General features: G+C 35.7%; 1 protein-coding gene across 4 annotated transcripts in view; it reads left to right on the top strand.

Annotated features, from left to right (window-relative positions):
• The window catches only part of SMCHD1 (structural maintenance of chromosomes flexible hinge domain containing 1), a 92414-nt gene that overhangs the window by 21745 nt on the left and 45551 nt on the right, over nt 1-25118 (top strand). For all 4 annotated transcript variants that reach the window (XM_039351032.1, XM_039351030.1, XM_039351031.1 and 1 more), the window contains exons 14-22: nt 7730-7843; nt 9257-9363; nt 10386-10468; nt 10611-10721; nt 16849-16923; nt 17019-17138; nt 17993-18137; nt 22796-22892; nt 23382-23454. In XM_039351032.1, coding sequence (XP_039206966.1) covers nt 7730-7843; nt 9257-9363; nt 10386-10468; nt 10611-10721; nt 16849-16923; nt 17019-17138; nt 17993-18137; nt 22796-22892; nt 23382-23454 — 925 coding nt within the window. The remainder of the gene's footprint in view (nt 1-7729; nt 7844-9256; nt 9364-10385; nt 10469-10610; nt 10722-16848; nt 16924-17018; nt 17139-17992; nt 18138-22795; nt 22893-23381; nt 23455-25118) is intronic.

Raw genomic sequence — 25118 nt, 5'->3', positions numbered from 1 at the left:
TTCTCTGTTCTAGCCAATTATAACATTTATTCCAAATTTCATAAAATTCTGTCGCCTCCTTGTTTTTTAATTCTAATGTAAGTTTGTTCATTTCTGCGCATTCCAAGATTTTGTACATAATCATATCATTTGTGGGTATGTTTTCACTCTTCCAACATTGAGCATATGCTATATGAGCTGCAGTCAATATGTGTATAATGATGTGTTGGAGTTGTTTTTCCATCTTTAAATTTATTATGCCCAAAAGAAATAATTCTAGTTTAAAATCCATTTGTATCTCAGTTATCTCCTGTATCCAATCCCTTATTCGTTCCCAATAATTTTTTGCTTTGGGGCACAGCCACCACATATGATAAAATGTTCCTTCTCTGATTTTACATTTCCAACACTTCGGGTCTATGTTTTTATACATTTTGGCCAATCTCGCCAGTGTTAAATGCCATCTGTAAATCATTTTATATTGATTCTCTCTGTATGCAGTTGATAGCGTCAATTTGCAATTTATGTTCCATAATCTTTCCTATTCCTCTAAATTTATATTTCGCTCCACATTTCGTGCCCACGCTATCATTGGCCCCTTCACTATTTCTTCCTCTAACTCTATCTCTACTAAGTATTTATAAATTTTTGATAATAGTTTTCCTTCCTTACTTGTTAGAATTTTATCAAGTTGATGTGGGGTCTGACTAATTCCATGTTCTTGCCTATCCCTATTATATCTAGATTGAATTTGTAAATACGGCCACCAATCTATGGGTATTCTTTGTTCCTCCAACTCTTCTCTTGACTTGAGATTTCCTTGGTTATCCAGCAATTCTTTATACCTAATCATCTTTTTTTTTCTAATGTATTGGGATGAATCACTGCCTCCCATCGGCGAAAACCAATTTGGAATTTTCCCATATTGTCTTTTTTTTTATTTTTCCCTATATCCCGATCAATGCTCCTTTTATCTGATGTTGCTGGAAATATGTTGATGTTTTCTTCTGTCTCCCCCATAGAAATGCATGCCAACCAGCCTGTAGATCATGTCCTTCAATCATTAGTGTCCTTTCATTATACAAGTTTATCCAGTCTTTAATCCATAATAACCCTGCTGCATAATAATAGATTTCCCATTTAGAGAATGGGAAATCTTACTGTCTTGTAGTTTTGGTATTTATCCTAGCTTTTTTGCCTGCCCAAATAAATTTATTTATTATTTTATCCAATTCTTTAAAAAAAGTTTTCTCTAATTTTATTGGAATTGTTTGAAATAAATACAATAATCTTGGTAGTATATTCATTTTAGTCAATGCGATTCTGCCTAATAATGATAATTGTCTCAAGCTCTTGTTTCATTTTTAGTATCAATTTTGTATAATTGTCTTCTTTTATTGAGGAACACCTTGAGGTTATCCAAATTCCTAAATATTTAATCTTTTTCGCTACTTGTAATTCCAAATTCTCTTCCAATTTCTTTTTTTGTTTATCGGTTAAATTTTTTGCTAACATTTTAGTCTTTTCTCTGTTAATTTTTAATCCTGCCACTATTCCAAATTTTTCTATTTCACCCATAAGCATATTTCCTCTATAGGTTCCTCAATGAAGAAAACCAGGTCATCAGCGAATGCCTGTAACTTATATTCTTCTGCTTTGACCTGTATCCCTTTTATTTCTTTATTCGCTCTAATTTGAACTAATAATACTTCAACAGTCAAAATAAAAAGTAAAGGTGAAATTGGGCATCCCTGTCTTACCCCTTTGTTTATTTCAAAACTTTTTGTATTCTCTCCATTAATTATCACACTAGCTCTCTGTGTTCTATATATTGCCTTTATTATGTTACTAAATTTCTCACCAAATTTCATATCCTCAATCTGTTGGAACATAAATTGCCAATTGAGGCTATCAAATACTTTCTGTGTGTCTAAAAAAATCAAAGCTGCCTGTTTTCTAGGTGTATTTCATAATACTCTAGGACATTTAACACTGTTCTAATATTGTTTCTGATTTGTCTTTGGGGTAAAAAACCATTTTGGTCTGGATGTATTATATTTTGTAAAATTAACTTTAATCTTTCAGCCATTATATTAGTAAAAATTTTGTAATCCATATTTAGCAGCGAGATTGGTCTATAGTTTTTAATCTGTTTGGGGTCTGTGCCTTCTTTTGGGATAAGAGATATGATGGCATCTATCCAGGAGTCTGGTAGATTAGATTTCTCCAACACATCATTATACACCTCTAGTAATATCTTTTCAAAATCTTCGTGGAAGGTTTTATATAGCTCCCCCGGAAGACCATCCGGTCCTGCGGTCTTATTATTTTTTTTGTTTTTGCACCGCCCTTTTTAATTCCACAGCTGTTATTTTCCCATTCAGTACGTCTCTTTGTCCTTCTTTTAATTCTGGCAGACCATTAACTGTCAAATATTGTTTAATCTTTTCCCCGTCTATTTCATCTTTTTTATATAATGACTCAAAATAGGTTTGAATTACTTCTTTCTTTTTGTCCATTTTATATTGTAACTCTCCATTTCTATCATAACATTCCTGAATTATTTTTCCCTCTTTCTCTTTTTTTTAGTTTGTAACAGAGCCATCTCCCAGGTTTATTTGCATGTTCAAAAAAATTTTGTTTCGCCAATTTCAATTCTTTAACTCTTTCTTCTTGCTCCATCACATTTAATTTATGTTTAGCTAATGCCATTCCCACTTTAATCGATTCATCCTGGGGCTCTTTTTGTAGTTTGGATTCAATTTTTTTAATCTCTTCCTGTAGCATGTTTTGCATTTGTCTTTTCTCCCTATTTTTCCTTGCTATATAAGCTATTGCTAGTCCCCTTAAATACGCCTTCGCTGTGTCCCAAATAATTTGTACCAATATTTGTTCTTTTGTATTTTCTTTAAAGAAGTAATCCATTTCCCTTTTAGTCTGTACAATAAATTCTTTTTCCTTCAAAATATAAGAATTCATTACCCATCTTTTTCTTACTTTTTTACGACCTTTCCAAACTATTTCCAACAGATTATGATCTGCCCATACATTTGGTTTTATTTCTATAGTCTCTATATCCTGTCCCAATTCTTCATTTGCCCATACCATATGTATTAGAGACCATGACTTATGTGGGTTTGAAAAGAATGTATATCCTTTTTTCCCTTGATTTCTCTTTCTCCACTGATCCGATAGATTAAGTTCATGTGCCAGATCAAAGAAGGGCTTTGGTAATATTTTCTTTTTATTTTTCTTACCACTAATGTAATCTTTTTTTTGCATCCACCACCGCATTATAATCACCCACAATACAAATATTTAAATGACCCAATTCTATCAATTTCTCATGTAATTTATAATAAAAATCGTATTGGTTCTCATTCGGTGCATATATTACTTACTAATAACCAGGTTTTCTGTTCACTTTGTATTTCTATTATCAATACCCTTCCATCTGTATCTTGATATTTTAAGTTTGCATTTATCTCTTTTTTAATATAAACTGCTATTCCTCTTTGCTTTTGTTCAGCTAATACTGTATATAGTGATCCTAATTTGGGAAACTCTAAATCAGTGGTTCTCAACCTTTCTAATGCTGCGACCCCATAATACAGTTCCCCATGTTGTGGTGACCCCCAACCACTTATACATCACCGGGTGCCAAGGGCGTGGCCAAAGAAAAGGGGGAAAAAATGGCGGACAGCCTTGTTTGGCGACCCCCGTGAAATGGTCGTTCGATCCCAAATGGGGTCTCGACCCACAGGTTGAGAACCACTGCTCTAAATATTTCCTATGTTGCTGTTTAATATGTACTTCTTGTAAGCAGACAATGTCTATGTATTGTTTGGCTAGCTTTGTTAATATTTGTTTTCTCTTTACTGGTGCATTTAATCCATTAATATTAATAGATAATAACCTAATTTCCTTTTCTATTTTCTACTTGTGTGTTTTATTTGTGAGCTTGTCTTGTTCTAGGGCAGTGGTTCTCAACCTGTGGGTCGGGACCCCATTTGGGGTCGAACGACCATTTCACGGGGGTCGCCAAACAACACAGTCCAACATTTTTTTCCCCCTTTTCCTTAGCTGTGCTACTCCCTTTTATTCTATTGGCTTTTGAAAACCAATAGAATAGACTCTCTTGAATAGAGTCTAATTCTATTGGCTTTCAAAAGCCAATAGGAATTGTCCAGGCTGTCTCTGCCCTGCTGAGCCCGCCAAAAGTCCCATTCTGCAAACGGTGCTGCACCAGTTGAGTAGTCCTCGATTTACGACCAGTTGAATAGTCCTCAACTTATGATCAGTTGGGGGTCGTGGCATTAAAAAGGTTGAGAACCACTGTTCTAGGGCCTGTTCCTTTCTCCTTCCTCTGTCCGTTTTCTCCCTTACTTTCTGTTCTCTTTCCCTAACTTCTTGTTGTTGGTCTTCCTGGCTTTTGGATTCCAATTCTTCCTTCCTACTGTTCTCTACCTCAGTTCCTTCCAATTGATCAAAAAATTCCCGGGCTTTCTCTAGATTATCTATTTTAATCTTCCTCTCTCTCCATGTTATCAACATTCCTTCCGGAATTAACCATCTAAAGGGTATACTTTTTTTTTATTAAATAGGAACTGAGGAATCTATAATCCCTTCTTTGATCTCTTATCCTTTTCGGTATCTGTTTTAAAGTTTGTATTTCTACACCTTTATAGATCATTGGCTCTTCCCTTGTAATTTTATAAATTATATCTGTCACCCTTTTTCTGGCAAACCTAATGTATACCTCTCATGGGAGTCTATTACATCTAGCATAATTTGTCTGAATTCTATATGGTTCATCTATCTCCGTTAGAATTTCTTGTTTGTCCCTTTACAACGCATCAGAAATCAAATCTGCCATAATATCTCCCAGATCTTCTTCCTGCTCCTCTATCACATTTTGGAAGCGTAGGTAAAATTCCGACTTGCCCATTTCCAAATAAATAATTGCTTCCTCCATTTTTTTATTAGAGGCTATCATTTCTGTGTCTAATATGTCAACTTTTTTCACAACATTATCTAACCTCACTTCTACTGATTGAATTCTTGCTTCATTTTTCTCCATCGTTTGTTGTATCATTTCAACTCTATTGTCCAATTTATTTATATCGCCTCTCATTTCCACATGATTTTTTGATATTGTCTCTTGCATTTTTAACATTGTTTCTTGGATAATGAGGAGTGTTGATTGCATAGTTTGCATATTAGCTATTACATTTTGTTTATCTGTGCCAAACAGTCCTTCTATTGATCTTGGCCAGGTGGGGATGAAGGTGTCAATGTTAAGCTTGATACCGTTTTTTTTCCTGTCCTCAATGTTGCCATAATTATCTCCTGCTTCTCTAGAGTTCTAAGTATTCCTTTAATTGACCAAAAACTTAATTAACTTTTATTTTAATTTTAAGCTTCTCTTTCCTCAACTTCTCTGAACTTTCCTCTCTCTACCTCCTCCAACTTCCTTCACTTTCTTATTCTTTCTTACTTATTTAACCAACAATTTTTCACAATTATATAGTCCATTTTTATCTCTTCTCAAACCTCGTCTACTCTCCTGATACTCCCAACATTGTCTTCTGTCGTCTTCTTCCCTTCCGTTCACGCTCGTCTTAATTAGAAACGCCGTTCCTGTCAAGCTATAAATCTTTTTTCCAGCCTTGTCTTTCTCAGCGTCAGCCCATCTTTTTCAGCTTTGTCTCCTGTCGCTTTTCTCCAATCGTCGCTCCGCTCCTTCACTCTCATCTCCTTCCTTGTTTCTTTTGAGTGGAATCTCTCAAGCTCCAGGTTTTCCTTCCAACCTCAGTCTATTCTTTTCACTTTCCTTTGCTATCGTGTCCTCTCAATCTCTCTTTCCACCTTCGGATTTTTACAGCAGACCACGATTTTCCATAATTGGCCGCACCTTATTTGAGTTCCCGATCTTCACAGCCTTCAGGTTTGTCTCAAGTTTTTTCTCCAACCGCTTTTCAATCGCACCTTCGTTCTTTCTAAACCACCATTTTCTTTCAACTCACAATCTTCTCTATCCAGTTCTCTCGATCCACAGGCTCTACCAGCTTCAACTTTGTCATGATCTCTCAGCTCCCAGCTTCTTCCTCAAACCTCTCCGTCTTCTGTGCTCACAGATTTAATACACTATCTTTCTTTGTGTCTTCCTTCTATTATTTAATCTTCTGGTTCTTTAGATCTGTTGACTCACAGCTCCCCCGCTGGGTCGCCGCTTGCGTTGAGGATTCCCTCACTGATTGAGCTTCCTTTCAACGCCTGTCCTAATAGACACTTAAATCTTGTTAGACTCTCCTCTTATTCTTTTCTATTAGAAATATTATAGGCTATTACAGCTTACTACTTAGCACAGTCTGTTAGAATTCTTCTTACTTCCACATCATCTGTGGCTTTATCAGGGCCTCAGATCTGCCATCCGCTAATGGCAGAAGTTTCCACGTTGAATTTAGGAGGTTTCCTTTGTCCTAATGGGTGATCGCCTTTCGCCTCTTTATTCCTCCGGCATCCCCCTTTCTCACGTGCTGTCCTCCAGACTTCCCCGTGCCCCCAAAGGGTCTCCAAACGTGGAAAAATCGGAGATAGGTGACAGAGATTGTCTCCTTACCTCTGTACCGCCCTGATGTCACCACCGGAAGTCTGGTTAATTGTTCTAACTGTCAGGAAGTTTCTCTTTAGTTCTAGGTTGCTTCTCTCTTTGGTTAGTTTCCACCCGTTGCTTCTTGTCCTGCCTTCAGGTGCTTTGGAAAATATCATTGGTGCTTTTAAAAAAGTGTTGCCATTACAAGATTTATATATTCATAAAATAGCTTTAATAGTGACTGTAAGTTGTCTAGTTATGTGAAGACGTGATAATGAGGTTATTATTTACATTTGCCTGGCTTTCTACCATTTTCCGCAGTGTATTTCCCACTAGTTATTCCTTGCAAGATAAGCGCATACCAGACAACTGAGATGTAGCTATTTCTACCATAATTAGTTTGGAAAATGTCTACGTGGATCTTAGAAGACTTCTAAATAAAAAAATTGTTAGAAACTGGCCCTTTACTTAGCAATTCAAGTGTGATATTTTTTATTCATTTTATTTACTTATTTTTTATGCTGTGCATCTCCCCTGCAAGATGGTTCTGGGTGGCTTACAAGTTATAAATCAAGTGAAATATAATTTAAAAAATTAAAAAATACACAGATTAAAATATAATTAAAAACTGTACTAAAACCAAAACTTTTGTTTCAGTTTTGTTTATTTAACTGAGTTCTTTTTATTTAATTTAAGGATTTGTTTGGGGAACAGATCATGTTTTTAGTCATATACATGCAGAAAATTGTTCACAAACTTTTAAACCCTGTAAATCCTGGAAAGAAAATCCTAAGACTATCTGAAATGGAATTTTTTTTCTTTTTTCTTTGGAAACAATCCCATTTCTAACCATTACAATAAGAATAAATACAGCAATTAGTTATAACTCCTTATTGTTAAAGCTATTTGCTCCCTAGCAAACTGTGCTTTGTATTATTGCCCAAGAAGAGACTTTATGAACTGTATTAGAAAATATTTTTGCCAAACATTATTGCTGAAAAGTTATCGTAAACCAAAGTATAATAATTAATCTTTTTATTTGTTATTTACATTTATGACAAAGTTAGATATTTTTACAAATTGTAACACTATAGAAATTATTTTTAGGATTAAGTTAAATTTTTATGTAAAAAGTAAATGCTATTTATGTGTTAGGTGAGATCAGTTAAAAAAACTCCTGTGTATCATGGAAGAATTCAACATTTTTATCTGTATGGAGATCATGATGGAGATGTCTATGCTACTGGTGGAGATGTTCAGATAGCTTTGGTAAGTAAATAGCTTCAAGTTTTAAATTAATCCAGTTATATGTTTGATTCAAGCCTGAATAGAAAAAATGTAATGTAAGAACTGTACTGAATTGGATCAAAGTTTATGTCAGGGGTCCTCAAACTCCCAGAATTCTGGGAGTTGAAGTCCATAAGTCTTAAAATGGCCAGGTTTGAGAACCCCTGGTTTATGTAATCCAGAATTCTATTCCCATGGATTTCCACTTATCCACTTCCAAGCAACTATATTAAAAAATAAATGCCTCTGTTATAAAGACTAGCCATCATGAATCCATAGCCTTTTTCACCATACATTTATCTACTCCAATTCTAAAATGCCACAACTTTTTGTAGTGTATTATACTAGAATCAATATGGAATTGTATGGTACAAGTATTGAAGAAACTAAAATTACAGGTAGTCTTTCCTTACCAATTAACTGCCTTGTTTAGCAATTGCTAGAGATTATGCCAGCACTGAAAAAGTACTTTTACATAACTGTCCCCATTCTTATGGCTGGCAGCATCTCTCTGGTCGTGTGATTAAAATTCAGGCATTTGGCATCTAGCTAGCATCTCATAGTCATGTGATTCCTGCAATGGAAAGGCTGGAAAATTACTTCTGATCATGTGGGTGGCTCAACTTATGTCGGCAAAAAACTTATTACCCTAATTCTGGGCTCAGTTATGATCAAAGTTGAAGACTACCTGTACAGGAGAAGGTGCAGGTGGAAGAAACGGTAAACAAGGGAAGATTTATTTCAGTAATATTATCTAATAATGAGTTAGTTTCAATAAAATTGTTGCCAGGTATAATCCAAAACTTAACAAAAAACGATATTTATGAAGAGAAACTTGAAAAAATATAAGGAAGAGGAGTGTTTGTAGATTAAATTTTCACAAAATAAAATAACTCCGAAAATATCTGATCTTTAAGTAGTACATACCTATAACAAGCAGCTTTTTAAAAACTAATTCTTGTGAGAGAGAAAAATGTTACTTGATAGCAAAATGGTGCTTAGTGCTTGCCATGATAAATATTTGTTATTTTTATTGCTTATTATTTTAATCAATTCTTAAAGAGACAATATAAAATTTATAATCATAAATAAGTTGTGAGATAAAATTAGTACTTTAAAAATGTCTCCCCAGTTAATACATAGTGTTTTAATCTGTAAATATTTATTAGAAAATACACTAATAAATTGACTTAGTAGTTTTAATTTCTACGACAAATAGTTAAAAATGGGAATTTTAAAAATTATGCTATAATTTGTTATTGCATTTAATTACAGGGGAATATAATAGTTTACTTAGATATGTTCAAATTTCAAAGTCTTCATAAGAAAAGATATGAATAAATATATGTAGATATTGGTAATTTTCTACTTCCCTATAAATATATTAATTTTCAGGAGCCTCAAGCATTGTACAATGAAATAAAGATCATTCCAATATGCAAACTTGATCGTTCGGTGTCAGAAGCAGAAGTGAAAAAATATATTAAAGAAGAAATGTCTCGGTAAGTTTCTATAGCTAATAAATAATGTTGTCATTTTGGAAAAAAAAGTAAACACAAATAAAAATATTAGCCTGTCACCCAATTAAACATTATGTTAAAAATTGATTCTGTTAGAGATTTTTAATTTTCTCTATTGGTGAAAAATAAATCAGAAGCTCTCACAGTTGACTGCATTTAGCTGATTCAAATAACTTTATATTTATATAAAAATATTTACAATACCATTCTTCTTTACAGCAACATAGCTTAATTGAAGACTTCTTATAGAGACAGACCAGAGACAGACATGAGACTGGAAATCCAGCTCCTAACTCAATACTCTTTTTGCACAGACTCAGTAGCACTTTCTTCACATTGGCTGACTGAGTTACCACATGACTCTTCCTGTTCATGAATATTCCAACAGATTCATCAAAAACTGACAAGCTGCATAGTTTGATTATATCTGAAATAATATTCTTGAGAGAGAAAATTTTCTCTCATGTGGTGCACTTTTCATTTGTTGAAGCAAGCACCACTTTACATGACATTTTCTTGAATGTTGGTCGATAGTTCTTGCTAAGATTTTATGCAATCAGTAATAGGTTAATATTAATAATTAAATAATACATATTAAACTAAAGACTCCATTGAGTCAAGCTTGATTCCTTGTGACTATACAGACATGACGATTAGCATTGTTTGACTATAAAAGATAAGTTTACCATTGTTTTCTAACAGATTTTTTTCAACTTCCCAGTCTTATCTGTAACCCTGAGATTTTCCCAGTCCCTTCTTATCCAATCATTAACTCACTTTTAGTCTATTTGAGATCACCTGGAGCTGACACACTGCTATAGCCTGCAGTGGCTGAACAAATTACTATATTGTTTATATTTTTTTAAAGAAAATTACCTAAGTAGTTAGATGCATTTTTATTGTCTTGTTAATTTAATTCCTCTGTGTTTTACTTTATTTATTTATTTATGCCATTTATGTAACTATTTCACCAAAGTGATTTTTAACACTTCTTTTCTTGCTAGATTTCCTAACAGTTTGTCAATAACATGGCCTGAAGGAGATGAATTATTACCAAATGAGACTAAGTGTGCAGGATTTAAAATAGGTTAGTATTAATTTCAGAGATAGCTTAATTTCAACTTGTTTCTCATAAATATGTGGATTGCTTGTTATTTCAGTTAGTAATTTAAAACCTGATTCAATTTATTTGTTTTTCATGAATGTTGGTTGCTTTCTTTTTTCCTAAGGAGCTTTAAAAGTTGAAATACTGAATAAAAAAGGCGAGGCTATGCAAAAACTTCCAGGACCAAGTCATGGATCAAAGAAATTACTTGTACAACTTAAGCTTATTTTGCACTGTAAGCATGCAAGTTATATTTTTCCTACATTATTTTAATGGATTAATATATATTAAAATAAGATGCTCAAATTGTTGCCACTATGCTACAACAGTAAATGTAAAGTGCAAAACATTTTGAATTTTGATCACTTATTTATTTAGGTATGTACAGTATGTGGCAGCCCAACTCCCACCCAGAGTTACATGTATTGGCCATATAAATGGAATAAATAAATAATAATGAATATGTTTTAGAAATTTTGCGGGATTTAGAATTTTAATATAATGAACAACATGCAGGTATAATATACAAATACAGATAGTCCTCGATGTATGACCACAATCGAGCCCAAAATCTCTGTTGCTAAATGAGACAGTTGTTAAGTGAGTTTTACCAAATTTTATGACCTTTCTTGCCAACATTGTTAAGTGAATCACTGCAGTTGTTAAGTTAATTACATGGTTGTTAAGTGAATTTGGTTTCCCCATTGACTTTGCTTATCAGAAGGTCACAAAAGGTGATCACATGACCCAGGAAACAGCTGTCATAAATATGAGCCTATTGCCAAGCATCCAAATTTTGATCATGTAGCCATGGGGTTGCTACAACATTTATAAGTGTGAAAAACAGTCATACGTTTTTCAGTGCTGTTGTAACTTCAAATAGTTACTAAATGAATAGTTGTAAGCCTAGTACTACTTGTATTCATTTCCATTTCCATTTTTTGAAGACAAAAATTGCAGTACATTTTACGTGGCATTACAATTTTGCCTTTAAAAAGGGGGGAAATTAAGAGTTAAGTAGTAATTTATGTTTAACCATATTTACATGGATAGATTCTTCTGTTAGTCATCAAACAGATTTAAATAGTTAAAATTGAAAAAAGAAGGCAAATATACATATTAATTTGTGTAACGTTTTGTATTTTGCATAACAGTCTCTTATGCAGTGTATTTCTTTGATAGGTTTTTACAAGTTTCTTGCCTTCAGCCATGTATAATATATATCGTTTCAAGAAATTTAGCCCACAACCATACAAGGATCAAGGTTATCACAAAGTCTCAATAAGTGGATTTTTTATAATTATAAACTTGCCAATATTTTATGAAAACAAAAGTTCTAACTATATGCATAAACATATTTTACAAGTGGTAACTGCTTTGCTTATGCATAGCAACTCCAAGTAATTTTTATAAGGTTGTGGCTAATAAATATGTGAATGGTGTCACTGTTTTATCTTATATTCTTGACATCATGAATACACATTAGTTTAGAATTGGTGGTTAAGGTACCAGGCTAGAAACTGAAAAACTGAGTTCTAATTCCTGCTTTAGGCATGAAAGCTAGATCAGGGAACCCCAGTCCCCGGTCCATGGACCAGTACCAGGCCATGGCATGCCAGCAACCAGTCCACACAAACAAGCAAAGCCCCATCCGCGGGATGCAGGCAGCACACAAAACCAGGCACCCTCCAGCCTGCAGAAAAACATCTCTCCACAGAACCGGTCCCTGGTGCCCAAAAGGTTGGAGGCCTCTGAGCTAGGTGACTGGACCAGTCCCTCACTCTCACCCCAGCTTACCTCACAGGGTTGTTATTGTGGGGAAAATAGGAGGAGAAAAGAGTTTACTGCCTTGAATTATTTATAAAAGTAATAAAAGCAGAATAAAAAAATCTAAAAAAAATCTTGAATGTTTTTATGATTTCATATAATATTGTGCTGTCAAAGTAATGATAATTTGAAAATGAGTGTTAAGAGTTTGCCTTTTATACTACCTTCATGTATCGTGCCAGACAAGGTTGTTTCTTCATTAGCATTTTGATATCATTTCCTCTCTTTTTGCACATTGGTTTTTAGTTCCTGCCTTCCCTTCCTTATTTGCAAGTAAAAGCTTACCCCAGAAAAATGTTTTAAATTTAAAAAAAAATGTCCCAGATTAAAAAAAACTGAACTGAAAAACAGTTTATCCTTATAGGAACAAGCCCATGCTTGAAGAAATATCAGAAACTTTGTAAACACTAACAAATGCTACAGAAAAGACTTTCACTGTTACGTTATCTATTCAGTAGAGTTCTCTCCTAAAATAATATTAATCTATGGCTGCTTTTTAATGCACTTTAAGAAAAAAAATTGTTATTTTAATTCTTAAATGAAAATAGGTTACATTTTCCATCGTTAAATGTTTGAATTGGTTTTATTTCAGCCAACTTACAGATAATCTTGCTTAACAACCTTGATCAGGACTAGAATTTTTGTTACTAAGTGATATGGTCCTTAGACAAAACATAACAAGACTCCACCGCTTAGCAATAGCAGTTTCAGTACTCCTGGTTACAGTTGTTAAGTCAGGACTGTGCGGTTAGGCCAGGAATATATGTTTCTCGTACCCTGCTATGCTTACTTCCATTTCAACTCCCCCCCCACCTGTCTATCTCCCCATATATGCTCTTTTGGCCACCCTGCACTCTACCACCCCTGCTGCCCTGGACCCACTACCCTACATGCCACTACCCCTGTTGCATCGACTATCCCCAACTGACCTCCATCTTCTTTCTCCTGCTGTTGGCAACGTATGCTTGGCCAGAGACAGCGAAGTGCAAGGCGGCCAAATAGCATAGATGGGGTAGATGTGTGTGTGTGTGGGGGGGAAATTGAAGCTCACCTTTCAATTGTGAATGAAAGCAGGGTGCCAGTTGCCCAAATTTTGATCACACGACTGCAGGGCTAGTGCAATGGCCACAACTTTGAGGGCCAGTCATAAATTCCATTCATTCAGCACTATTATAATTTCTACCTATATATTAAAATAAATTGTAAATTACTTTTACAATTTGGTACTGAATTTTTTTTCTTTTGTATTTTAAACCAGCTATATTGGAATGAAATAAGGAATGTACTAATGTCATTAATCCCCTTTATGAATTACTGCCTTGTCGTGGCGAAGGAGCTTGCATAACTCAATGAAGCTATAAGCTATGCCGTGCAGGGCCACCCAAGACGGACAGGTTATAGCAGAGAGTTCTGACAAAATGTGATCCACTGGAGAAGGAAATGGCAAACCACTCCAGTATCTTTGCCATGAAAACCCCATGGACAGTACTAAAAGGCAAAAAGATATGACGCTGGAAGATGAGCCCCTCAGGTCGGAAGGTGTCCAATATGCTACTGGGGAAGAGCAGAGGTCTAGTACTAGTAGCGCCAGAAAGAATGAAGCGACTGGGCCAAAGCCAAAAGGACGCTCAGCTGTGGATATATCTGGTGGTGAAAGGAAAGTCCGATGCTGTAAAGATTTTTTCTCCATAGGAACCTGGAATGTAAGATCCATGAATCAAGGCAAGCTAGACGTAGTCAAAAAAGAGATGACAAGATTGAACATCGACATCTTAGGAATCAGCGAACTAAAATGGACAGGAATGGGTGAATTTAACTCAGAGGACCATCAGGTATACTACTGTGGGCAAGAATCCTCAGAAGAAATGGAGTAGCCTTCATAGTCAATAAAAGAATAGGAAAAGCAATACTGGGATACAATCCCCAAAATGACAGAATGATCTCAATTCGAATCCAAGGCAAACCATTCAATATCACAATATCCAAATCTATGCCCCAACCACTGGTGCTGAAGAGGATGAAATTGACCGGTTCTATGAAGCCCTACAGCACCTTATAGAATTAACACCAAAAAATAATGTCCTTATCATCATGGGGGATTGGAATGCTAAGGTAGGAAGCCAAAAGATAACCGGAATAACAGGCAAGTTTGGCCTTGGAGTACAAAATGAAGCAGGGCATAGGCTAATAGAATTTTGTCAAGAGAATACGATGGTCATAACAAACACTCTTTTCCAGCAACCCAAGAGACGGCTCTACACATGGACATCACCTGATGGTCAACATAGAAATCAAATTGACTATGTGCTCTGCAGCCAAAGATGGAGAAGCTCTATACAGTCAGTAAAAACAAGACCAGGAGCTGACTGTGGCTCAGATCATGAGCTTCTCATTGCAAAATTTAGGCTTAAATTGAAAAAAGTAGGGAAAAGCACTAGGCCACTCAGGTATGAACTAAATCATATTCCTGATGAATATACAGTAGAGGTGACAAATAGATTTAAGAAATTAGATCTGATAGACAGAGTGCCTGAAGAACTATGGATGGAAGTTCGCAACATTGTACAAGAGGTAGCAACTAAAACCATCCCAAAGAAAAAGAAATGCAAGAAAGCAAAATGACTATCTGAACAAGCTTTGCAAATAGCTGAGGAAAGAAGGGAAGCGAAAGGCAAGGGAGAAAGAGAAAGATACACCCAAAAAGATTGCAGAATTCCAGAGAGTAGCTAGAAGAGATAAGAATGCCTTCTTAAATGAACAGTGCAAAGAAATAGAAAAAAACAACAGGATAGGGAGGACCAGAAATCTCTTCAAGAAAATTGGAGATATGAAGGGAAGGTTTCATGCAAAGATGGGCATGATAAAGGACCAAAATGGCAGAGACCTAACAGAGGCAGAAGAGATTAAGAAGAGATGGCAAAACTACACAGAAGAACTATACAAGAATGAGCTTAACATCCCAGATAACCACAAGGAGATGGTCACTGACCTCGAACCAGACATCCTAGAATGTGAAGTGAAATGGGCCTTAGAAAATCTGAGCAACAACAAAGCTAGTGGAGGTGACAGTATTCCAGCTGAGCTATTCAAAATCTTAAAAGACGATGCAGTAAAAGTGCTACACTCAATTTGCCTGCAAATTTGGAAAACTCAACAGTGGCCACAGGATTGGAAAAGGTCAGTTTACATTCCAATTCCAAAGAAAGGCAATGTCAAAGAATGTTCAAATTATCGCACCATTGCACTCATTTCACATGCTAGTAAAGTTATCTTAAAATCCTACAAGCTAGACTCCAGCAGGATGTGGATCGAGAACTACCAGAAGTACAGGCAGGATTTCGAAGAGGCAGAGGAACTAGAGATCAAATTGCCAACATACACTGGATCATGGAGAAAGCTAGGAAGTTCCAGAAAAACATCTACTTCTGCTTCATGAGAAAAGTAGGGCTAGATGAATCAAAAGTTGGAATTAAGATTGCCAGGAGAAATATCAACAACCTAAGATATGCAGATGATACCACAGAAAGTGAAGAGGAACTAAAGAGCCTCTTGATGCGGGTGAAGAAGGAGAGTGCAAAAGTTGGCTTGAAACTCAACATTAAGAAAACCAAAATCATGGCATCCGGTCCTCTCAATTCCTGGCAAATAGATGGGGAAGAAATGGAGGTAGTGACAGATTTTATTTTTCTGGGCTCCAAGATCACCTCAGATGGGGACTGCAGCCAAGAAATTAAAAGATGATTGCTCCTGGGGAGGAAAGCTATGGCAAATCTAGACAGCATACTAAAAAGCAGAGACATCACCCTGCCAACAAAAGTGCGTATAGTCCAGGCCATGGTTTTCCCAGCTGCAATGTATGGCTATGAAAGTTGGACCATAAGAAAGGCTGAGCGCCAAAGAATTGAGGCCTTTGAACTATGGTGCTGGAGAAGACTCCTGCGAGTTCCTTGGACTGCAAGGCGTTCAAACCGGTCAGTCCTAGAAGAGATCAACCCCGACTGCTCTTTAGAAGGCAGATCCTGAAGTTGAAACTCAAGTACTTTGGCCACCTAATGAGAAGGAAGGATTCACTGGAGAAGAGCCTAATGCTGGGAAAGATTGAGGGCAATAGAAGAAGGGGACGACAGAGAATGAGATGGCTGAATGGAGTCATTGAAGCAGTAGGTGTGAATTTAAATGGACTCCAGAAGATGGTAGAGGACAGGAAGACCTGGAGGAACGTTGTCCATGGGGTCGCGATGGGTCGGACACGACTTCGCAATTAACAACAACAACAACAATGTCATTAATGTAGTTACAAAAATTAAAACATGTTAGATTGAGGGAAAGTTAATAGGAGAAAAAAATGAACTGGAATACTAATATATTTGGGAGGCAGGTAAGGTAAATAATGTATAGGTAATTATTGATAATTATAGATAATTCTAATGCATTTGGAAAAAATTTGTATTTAGATTAGAGGCAGGCAGGCAGGCAGGTAGGCAGGCGATACACAATATAAACATATAAAATGTTTGTCTCTCTCTTTTTGTAAGCTCCTGGTGGAAATCAGGAACTCTTTTGTTATATCAGTCATGGAGCGAAATGGTCTTACTGGTTCAAAAAAATGGGTAAGTGGGGTTTTTTGTTTGTTTATTTGACTATATCCCACAGTTGAATAATATTTGATATCTTAAATTTAACATTTATGTCTGATTATATACAGAAAATATTTCTAAGCTTGGAACCTACACGCTAAATCTGCAAGTGGTGTTGAATGAAAGTAATGCAGACACTTGTGCAGGATTTCCTCTTCCATCTAAAACATTTGAATTTCATGTAAAAGGTACGTCTTACCAATAAAGAAGAATATTTGTAGCTCAGGGTTAAAATGAGCGGTCCTTGGTGCTCTCTGAGCTTGCTTGTTTTCTTGCAGACATTTCATTACCCAAACTAGGTATCAATATCAGTGCTAGTAAGGAGTGCAGTTTGCTGTCAGTTTATATTCCAGAACGTTATATGAACTACATTCTAGAATGAAAGGACACACAAATTTATTTGATGTACTCTGTTTTCAAATCTCCTGTTTACTTGTATTAGATTTCATATTTTTTAATACAATCAGATGCACAGTAGGTAATCTTCAACTTACAACTGTAATTGACTCCAGAATTAAGGTTGTGATAATTGTTAAATGGATCACCACCTGACCATGCCTGATTTTACAAAATTTTTATGCCTCTCATTAATCAAACATCATGGTTGTGTAAAAAAATCCATTATATGCAATGTGCAAAAATTGGAAGTAAATGCTGGAAACTGGCAAAAAAAGAATGCTGAAAACTGCAGTCATGTGACTACGGGACCCTGCAAATGGTCATAAATGCAAGCCAGTTGTCAAGCATCCAAAATACTGTCACCTGGCTGTGGGAGGGCTGGGGCTGTCAGAACTTCAAAAATGGATTGTAAGTAGCACTAGGGAGGTCTGCTGTATTTCTAAAGATACGCATCACGAAATTTACCTAATGAAATAGAAATAGCCTTTAATTCAAATAATAGAAATTCTCCTTCATTTTATATATGAGAAAATTATAATTGAAAGTTGATTATGATAGCAAAAAGTGACTAGAGCCATCAATGGTGTGACTGAAAAATTCCAGTCTCAACTAAGATGTTGACTTTTTTTTTTATTTTTCTCAGAAGGCAAACCTCACAAGTTTTCAGTAGGTATTTTGGATCCTCCATTTCGGATAGGGCATCCATTCAATGTTCCTCTAGATGTCCAGGATGCCTTTGGACATTCCACTGAACTGACGGAAGATATTGTACCAGGCCTTGAAGCAAGGTAATAGTTATCTCATTTTTATAACATAGAGAAAAAATTGCTGTTTGACTGTAATTTGATATGAATGCTGGGCATTTTGTGTTTCATAACTATTTATTTTCCTTGTGTTGTCCTAAAATTAGAACATTTTTCTTTAAAATATCTTACATTTCAGCAAATTTCAGAGAAAGTGGAGGGGAGTGGAACGGAATGGAATGAAATGAAAATGCTTCTATCATAGTTATTTTTTTCTGCTCTCTTAATAAAGTGAGAATATATAAAATGATGGATGTGACAAATTTTTCTTAGGTATGAATGGATGATATCATGCAATGATGTGTGACTGTTCTGTAGAGCAAACAGCTGAGGATTCTTTTATCTTGTTTTCTTCAAGGAAATACAATTCCATCTTCTTTTTCTCCTATGTTCTTGTCTCCCTTTAAAAACAAAAACAAAAAAAACCCCTGAATCAATTACAGATAAATAGCTAGATTCGGGAGTATTTTACTCTTGTGTGTGTGTGATAGTTTGCACATTCTGATAAGTCTTTTGGGGGGGGGGGTAATGAAATGTAGATTGGCCTCTCCCTATTGGTTGATCACTGTGTCATTCCTCAGATTGCTGGCATAGCTTGGTTAAAACCTTGACTCCTATATGGCTTTCTGACTTGATAATCAGAGTACTGAGCTAACTTCATCCTTTAGTGTTAGAGGTACAGTATATGTAGGTAGGGAATATCTTTTATGTTGGATATTAATCTTTCTACTGAGGGAAGTTTCAGTATACTCTTTCCATCTTCTGATTTTCTTTGAATTGGTTACTGTCTATCCACTGGCATAGCATACCTCCAGAGATCAGAGATCTTTTGAAGAACTTATTTTTCCATATTTGCTTCCATCTTCAATTTCTTTATGAATATTATTTAAATACTGCTTCTCATCTCTTCTAATAGCTCTCTGAAATTCTTTGTTAAGTTCCTGAGATGTTTGTTTCCCTTAGTTTTGGCTTTTCTTGTCTTGGCAATTTCCATGGGTTGTTCTGATATCTAGTTTGCTTTCTTCTCTTCATTTTGGGAAGTCTTTTTTCACATTCATTCTTAATAATTTCTTGAGTTCATTCCATAATTTGGTTCTTTAACAATCAGATTCAGGATTTAAAGGAGGATTTGGGATTTGGATTTGGAACCTAAGCAGCTTTCTTCTTCTTTAACTTTACTTGGAACTTGTACATGAGCAGTTCCTGATATGTTCCACGGTTAGTACTCAGCCATGTCTTTGGTGATATAATTGAGCTCCTTTACCTCCTTCCAACAATAATATAGTCAATTTTATTTGTATGTACTCCACCTGGGGATGTCCACATATAGAGGGATTTTGGTTGTTTGACAATAATGTTATTATGAAGTCACAGAAATGCAGACATTAATAAGATGGTCTCTTGTTCCATTTTGGTTTCCTAAACCATACAATCTAACTACATTTTCCTCTTTCCAGTTTCCAACTAGTCACCAATCACAACATATCTTGCTGGCAATTTCCATTGATTATAAATTGAATTTGATCGAGTAAATAATCAATCTCTTCTGCATTGGTGCTTGGAAGATAAACTTAAATAATCATATTAAGGAGCCTTGGTGGCACAGTGGTTAGAATGCAGTACTGCAGGCTGACTCTGCCCACTGCCAGGAGTTTGTCCTGACAGGCTCAAGGTTGACTCAGCCTTCCATCCTTCCCAGGTTGGTAAAATGAGGACCCAGATTGTTGGGTGCAATATGCTAACTCTGTAAACTGCTTAGACAGAGCTGTAGAGCAGGGCTTTTCAACCTTTTCAGATTGTACCATTTTAGGACATGACAATATTTGAGTACCACTAGTGCTTAGCAAGGTGTCAAAAACTTGATGACTAAAAAAAGAGGGGGGATTTTGGGTTTTACTGATTAGATTCATTTGGTGTTATAGAAATGGCTAGTTTATAATATTATGGGAAAGTAAAAAGTTGAGGTTCAATGTTAATGCTTCCTTTTGCTGCAACAGAGGAAATTGTTCTTTTTCCCTTCTCCCCCTCACTTTCCCCCCCTTTTTCCTCCTCACTGTGTCCTACTATTTGCTTTTGTATTTTTCTATTTTATTCTATGAGTCTAATAAAGTATTACAAACTGTAGAAAAAAAGGAAAAAAGTACTAGTTTTAATTTCTTCGGTGGCTGTTCTTTTGCTGAATCACTTTCCCTTTGCACTGAAAAATGTATGATGAATTTATCCGTGTTTATTAATATGCACCACTACCAGCTAGCTCAGGGGTTTTCAAACTTGGTCCTTTTAAGACTTGTGGACTTCAGCTCCCAGAATTCCTCAGCCATCATGGCTGGCTGAGGAATTTTGGGAGTTGAAGTCCACAGGTCTTAAAGTTGCTAAGTTTGTAGACTCCTGAGCTAGCTGGTCGGCCATTCTTCCTCTCTCCCTTCTGAGCTCTTTCCACAGTGTAGTAAGAATGCACACACACATACATGTCCCTTCCCTGCACCCTTAAAGACACAGGAATCAAGTGCAAAGCAAGAAAGACTCACACAATAAAGAAACACATAACCTCCATTTTTTTTCTTTAAGCTGCCTCAGGCATGTCATGTGTCACAATGTTGCAACCTAAGACTGAAAGGCTCTGGCAATTGCAAAAAGCTTTAGCCTTAAAGCTAAAGCTTTACCTTCAATGAAAACTTTCTAAAATCCATAGACAGACTCAAGATAACGGGGTAAAACTAATTACATTTGTTTAAAGGGATTAAACCTACAGAAGTCAACACTTTGGACTCATTGCTAGCCTAAAATACAGACTAAAATATTCCAATAACCAAAGCACACAAAGGAGCCTCTGAATTACAAAACGCTGTAAAAACTGTACAAAAATCCTTATGGTAACCCAATCAAGCTGCCAGCTGATCCAGAACTAAATAAACCCACCTCCTTTTCGACATGCTCATCTGCTGGCTTTTCATTTCATCGGCGCTCATTGCATTCTCCTGGCTGGAGAAAACGAACCAAGGGATTTTTTCTTCCAGTAACAGCTGCTGCTTCTTCCCTGTCCCTGTTTCCTTCCTGCCTGCTGAGCTCTCCTTCTCTTTCCCTGTTGTCTTTTTTTCCCTTCCCCTTTCCTGCTCTCCTCTTCTCCCTCCCCCTTTTTCTTCAGTTCACCTCCAGCTCCATATTTCTTCTGGAAGTGCCAATCATTTGGAGCCCTGCCAGTTCCTGGGGCTTCTGCCACGCCCAGACAGTCCTGCCGCTACCTCTTCCTCAGGCTTGGGTCACTTTGGCTCATTCCCCACTCCCACTACATTTTTCTAGGATAGTCGCGTACCACCTACCACGTGGCAAAGTACCACAGATGATATGGGTACCACCGGTTGAAAAGCCCTGCTATAGAGCACAGTGTAGCTGTATATAAGTCTAAGTGCTATATTAAAGTTTGTCCTGTATTAAAAGGTTGCCCTAGAAAACGAACCAATATTATTCAGTCATTGACTACTGTAGCTAAGTACTATTCTTGCTATTTCCTTCGTAACTATAAAAGCAACACTATTTCTTCTTTGTTTTTCATGTCCTGATTAAAAACTGACTGAAAGTGTCTCATCCGAGTCCATCTGAACTCACTGATACCTAAGATATCAATTTATAGTCATTTCATTTCATCTTTTACTGTGTTGAGCTTTTCTGTATTCATGCTTTTCAAATTGTACATTCCTACTGCAATTCTATCTTTGTTAACTTCAGATTTTTTTTTCTTATATGGAACTTATATGTAACTTATATAATACCATGAGTACTCAAAAAAATCCTCAGCTCTTCCTCAGTAGGATGTTGAGTGCTATCTAATCTGAGGGGCACATCATACCAGCAGTACATTGTCCATCATTTTGTATTTTCTATCTATGTAGTTTTCTTGGTAAAAGTACAGGAGTGGTTTATCATTGCTTTCTCCCATGCATTATGAATTGATGCGGGGGGAGGAGGGACAGCTCAAAGGTCCTTCCCACTATTAATGATATGAATGTTTCTCCAGTACCATAAGAATGTTTCAGTCATGTTTCAGAAAATTTATCATTTTTCTCTACAAAATATTCTTGTTCTAATAAGACTAAGCCATACAGAATCACTTTTGCAAAGTCTCCAAATAAATCAAGAATAAGTATAATTAAGAGAAATCCTATTTGTAATGTATTATTGCCATCTTGTGGTCTATTCAGACATTATATTGTCATATGAGATTTTTCTTTTTCTCTTTTATCAAATTGCAGTTCAATCATTCAACACTGAATGTTTACATTTTGAGTGTTTAAAATTTAATATGTTTTTATAGTATCTTCTTTTAAAATAAAGCTTTTATTTGTTTATGTCTTGTGAGATTTGTCTGTTTCTCAAAAAGACGAATTGAAGGGTTAAAACTTCCAGCCACTACAAAGCCAGACACTTTTTTTTCTCATTTTTACCTTTCATTACCTATAACACAATACAGATTGTGAGGACTATATCTCTCACACATGCTATTTGGTCTCTCAGAGATTAGTCTCTCAGAGGAATTAGAGAGAGAAAATTCTTACTGAAATATAACCATTTATCTCATAAATGATAACTAAAATTAAAATTGCAACTGTTATTGATCTCCATTGATTTTAAGTTTTATTTTGTAGTGGTCTAACATTACAGTATGAAGAAATAACAAGAAGACCAAATTGTGTCATTAAAGGCATAATTGCTTCAGGCCTTGTAAATAATTACCAAGGCAAGGTAAGCTAATCTTTTTCAATACAAAATGATTTTTTTTAATTATCTAATTAATGGGTAGTTTTAAAATAGAATTTGCAGCTATCACAACAAACCTTTTATTCTATTTTATTCTATTACTAAAGCATTTAAAGCTGTTTGCATACCTGTTCAGTTAAACTGATTTTGATAAATTATGAATCTAAAGTAGTGGCATGCCTTTCAAATGATGGGATAATCTGAATATAATTTGAAGCAGAGTTTGGAAGGAGCTAAAAAATCTCTATTCAATAGTTGCGGGTATTCAGTAATATGTACTACAAGTAAAGATGCAAACATATGCTTACGTAATTGCTTTTTAAGAATATTCACTATAAGTAGTAAATAGTCAAACACAGTTGTATTGTTGTTGGTTGCATAATCAGTTAAATATTTATACTGGATTTCATATGTTTCCCAAGGACCTGAGATAGACAAGTGTTTAATTATTATTATATCTTATCATTTCAATAGAATTTTAGTCTAAAGATCACTCTTCCTGGTCTAAAGGAAGAATCTCAAGTTTTGAAAATTAAACTTCTCCCAGGTAAGTAAAATATTTGAAATGTATGAAAGCATGGGTTGAAAATGACATTAATGATTTACAAAGAGAAATACATTTTAGATACATTAGAATCCAATTTTGGCATAGATCAGATCAATGGTTTTGTGGTTTTGTTTTCCTGGCCAATTAACATGAACATAGCACAAAAAGCTGTACTGAATTTCAAGAGAATAAATTGAATATGAAAAAACTGAGAGTCTGATTTGTCATATTTTAGGAAAAAAATAAGTGTAAGGATTTTAGAGGAGAGTCAGTTTGGTATGGTATTAAAGGTATCAGGCAGAAACTGATGGATGGGCTGTGAGTTCTAATCCTGCTGTAGGCACAAAGCTAGTCACTCTTTTTCAACTCAAGGAAGGAGATAAAAAGAAAATCCTAAATTTTGTCAAGTAAACCTTAGGGATTTGTCCAGGCAACAGCTAGGAGTCAACACTTACTAGATCTCACATACACATGTATTTTGGACTTAAACCTTCAGATTCTTTTTTACTTTTTGAAAAACTTGCCTTTGACAATGTCTGGGCAATGAGAAGCTTTATCTTTGTTCAGGTTTACTGTGAGAGAAAGGACTAGAAAATGTTGAACCATATAGAACTCTGGAATGCTTAAACACTATATTAGCATTTTTTTAAAAAAAAATGGAATTGGTAACATTCACTAAAAGAGGTCTTTTTATTTTCAAATGGTCCCTAAAATGTTCCAGTTATTTTATATGACAATTTGAAGTGAACTAATACCAATGAGCATTCAGCATGCTCTTTCACAAAATATAAATGTTTTGCCACTGCTGCCATCTTTTTGGCTGTAAGCTTTTAGCACAGTTTACAGCCTAGGAATTTTCATGTAGTTTCCTCCAAAGCACTGTGTATGGGATATTCTCAATAGTCCCATTCTATTCGAAAGCATGAAAAAGACAGCAGAATGTAGTAGAACATCCTCTATAATTCCCAGTTTTAGAAGCAGGGCTGAACCTCTAGGTCAGTGGTTCTCAACCTTTTTAATGCTGCGACCCCCAACCGGTTGTAAGTCGAGGACTACTCAACTGGTGCAGCACTGTTTGCAGAATGGGACTTTTGGCGGGCTCAGCAGGGCAGAGACAGCCTGGACAATTCCTATTGGCTTTTGAAAGCCAATACAATTAGACTCTATTTAAGAGAGTCTATTCTATTGGCTTTCAAAAGCCAATAGAATAAAAGGGAGTAGCACAGCTAAAGAAAAAGGGGGAAAATGGCAGACTGCATTGTTTGGCGATCCCCATGAAATGGTCGTTGGACCCCAAATGGGGTCCCGATCCACAGGTTGAGAACCACTGCTCTAGGTTGAAAAGTTGGGGATCTCATCTCTCCTGTCCCAGAAGACCGCTGGTTTTTATAGACCCCGGACTCACCTTTCTGCCTTGGTATGGCTATTTTGTAATTATTGTTGCCACAAGCTAATTGCTGAGAAGATGTGTTTACCTGGTGTCGTTCCTCTTAACTCTGGTGTGAGATATAACAAGAACTCACAGCCTACAGTTTTATTTGTTAGTATGAAAGAAAAAAAAGTTTCTATAGTATTTCCTCATGGCTTTAAAGTATACGGCAATGGAAAACAATCATCTCCCTAATTTGCTTTGGCAAAATAGAGTAACACCAAATATAATTTAA

The sequence above is a fragment of the Crotalus tigris genome, unplaced genomic scaffold (assembly GCF_016545835.1).
Source record: "Crotalus tigris isolate CLP2741 ecotype Arizona unplaced genomic scaffold, ASM1654583v1 scf7180000018368.3068619, whole genome shotgun sequence".
Classification (NCBI taxonomy): Eukaryota; Metazoa; Chordata; class Lepidosauria; order Squamata; family Viperidae; genus Crotalus; species Crotalus tigris.
The sequence above is the reverse complement of the archived record's forward strand: the minus strand, read 5'-3'. Positions and strand labels throughout refer to the sequence as shown.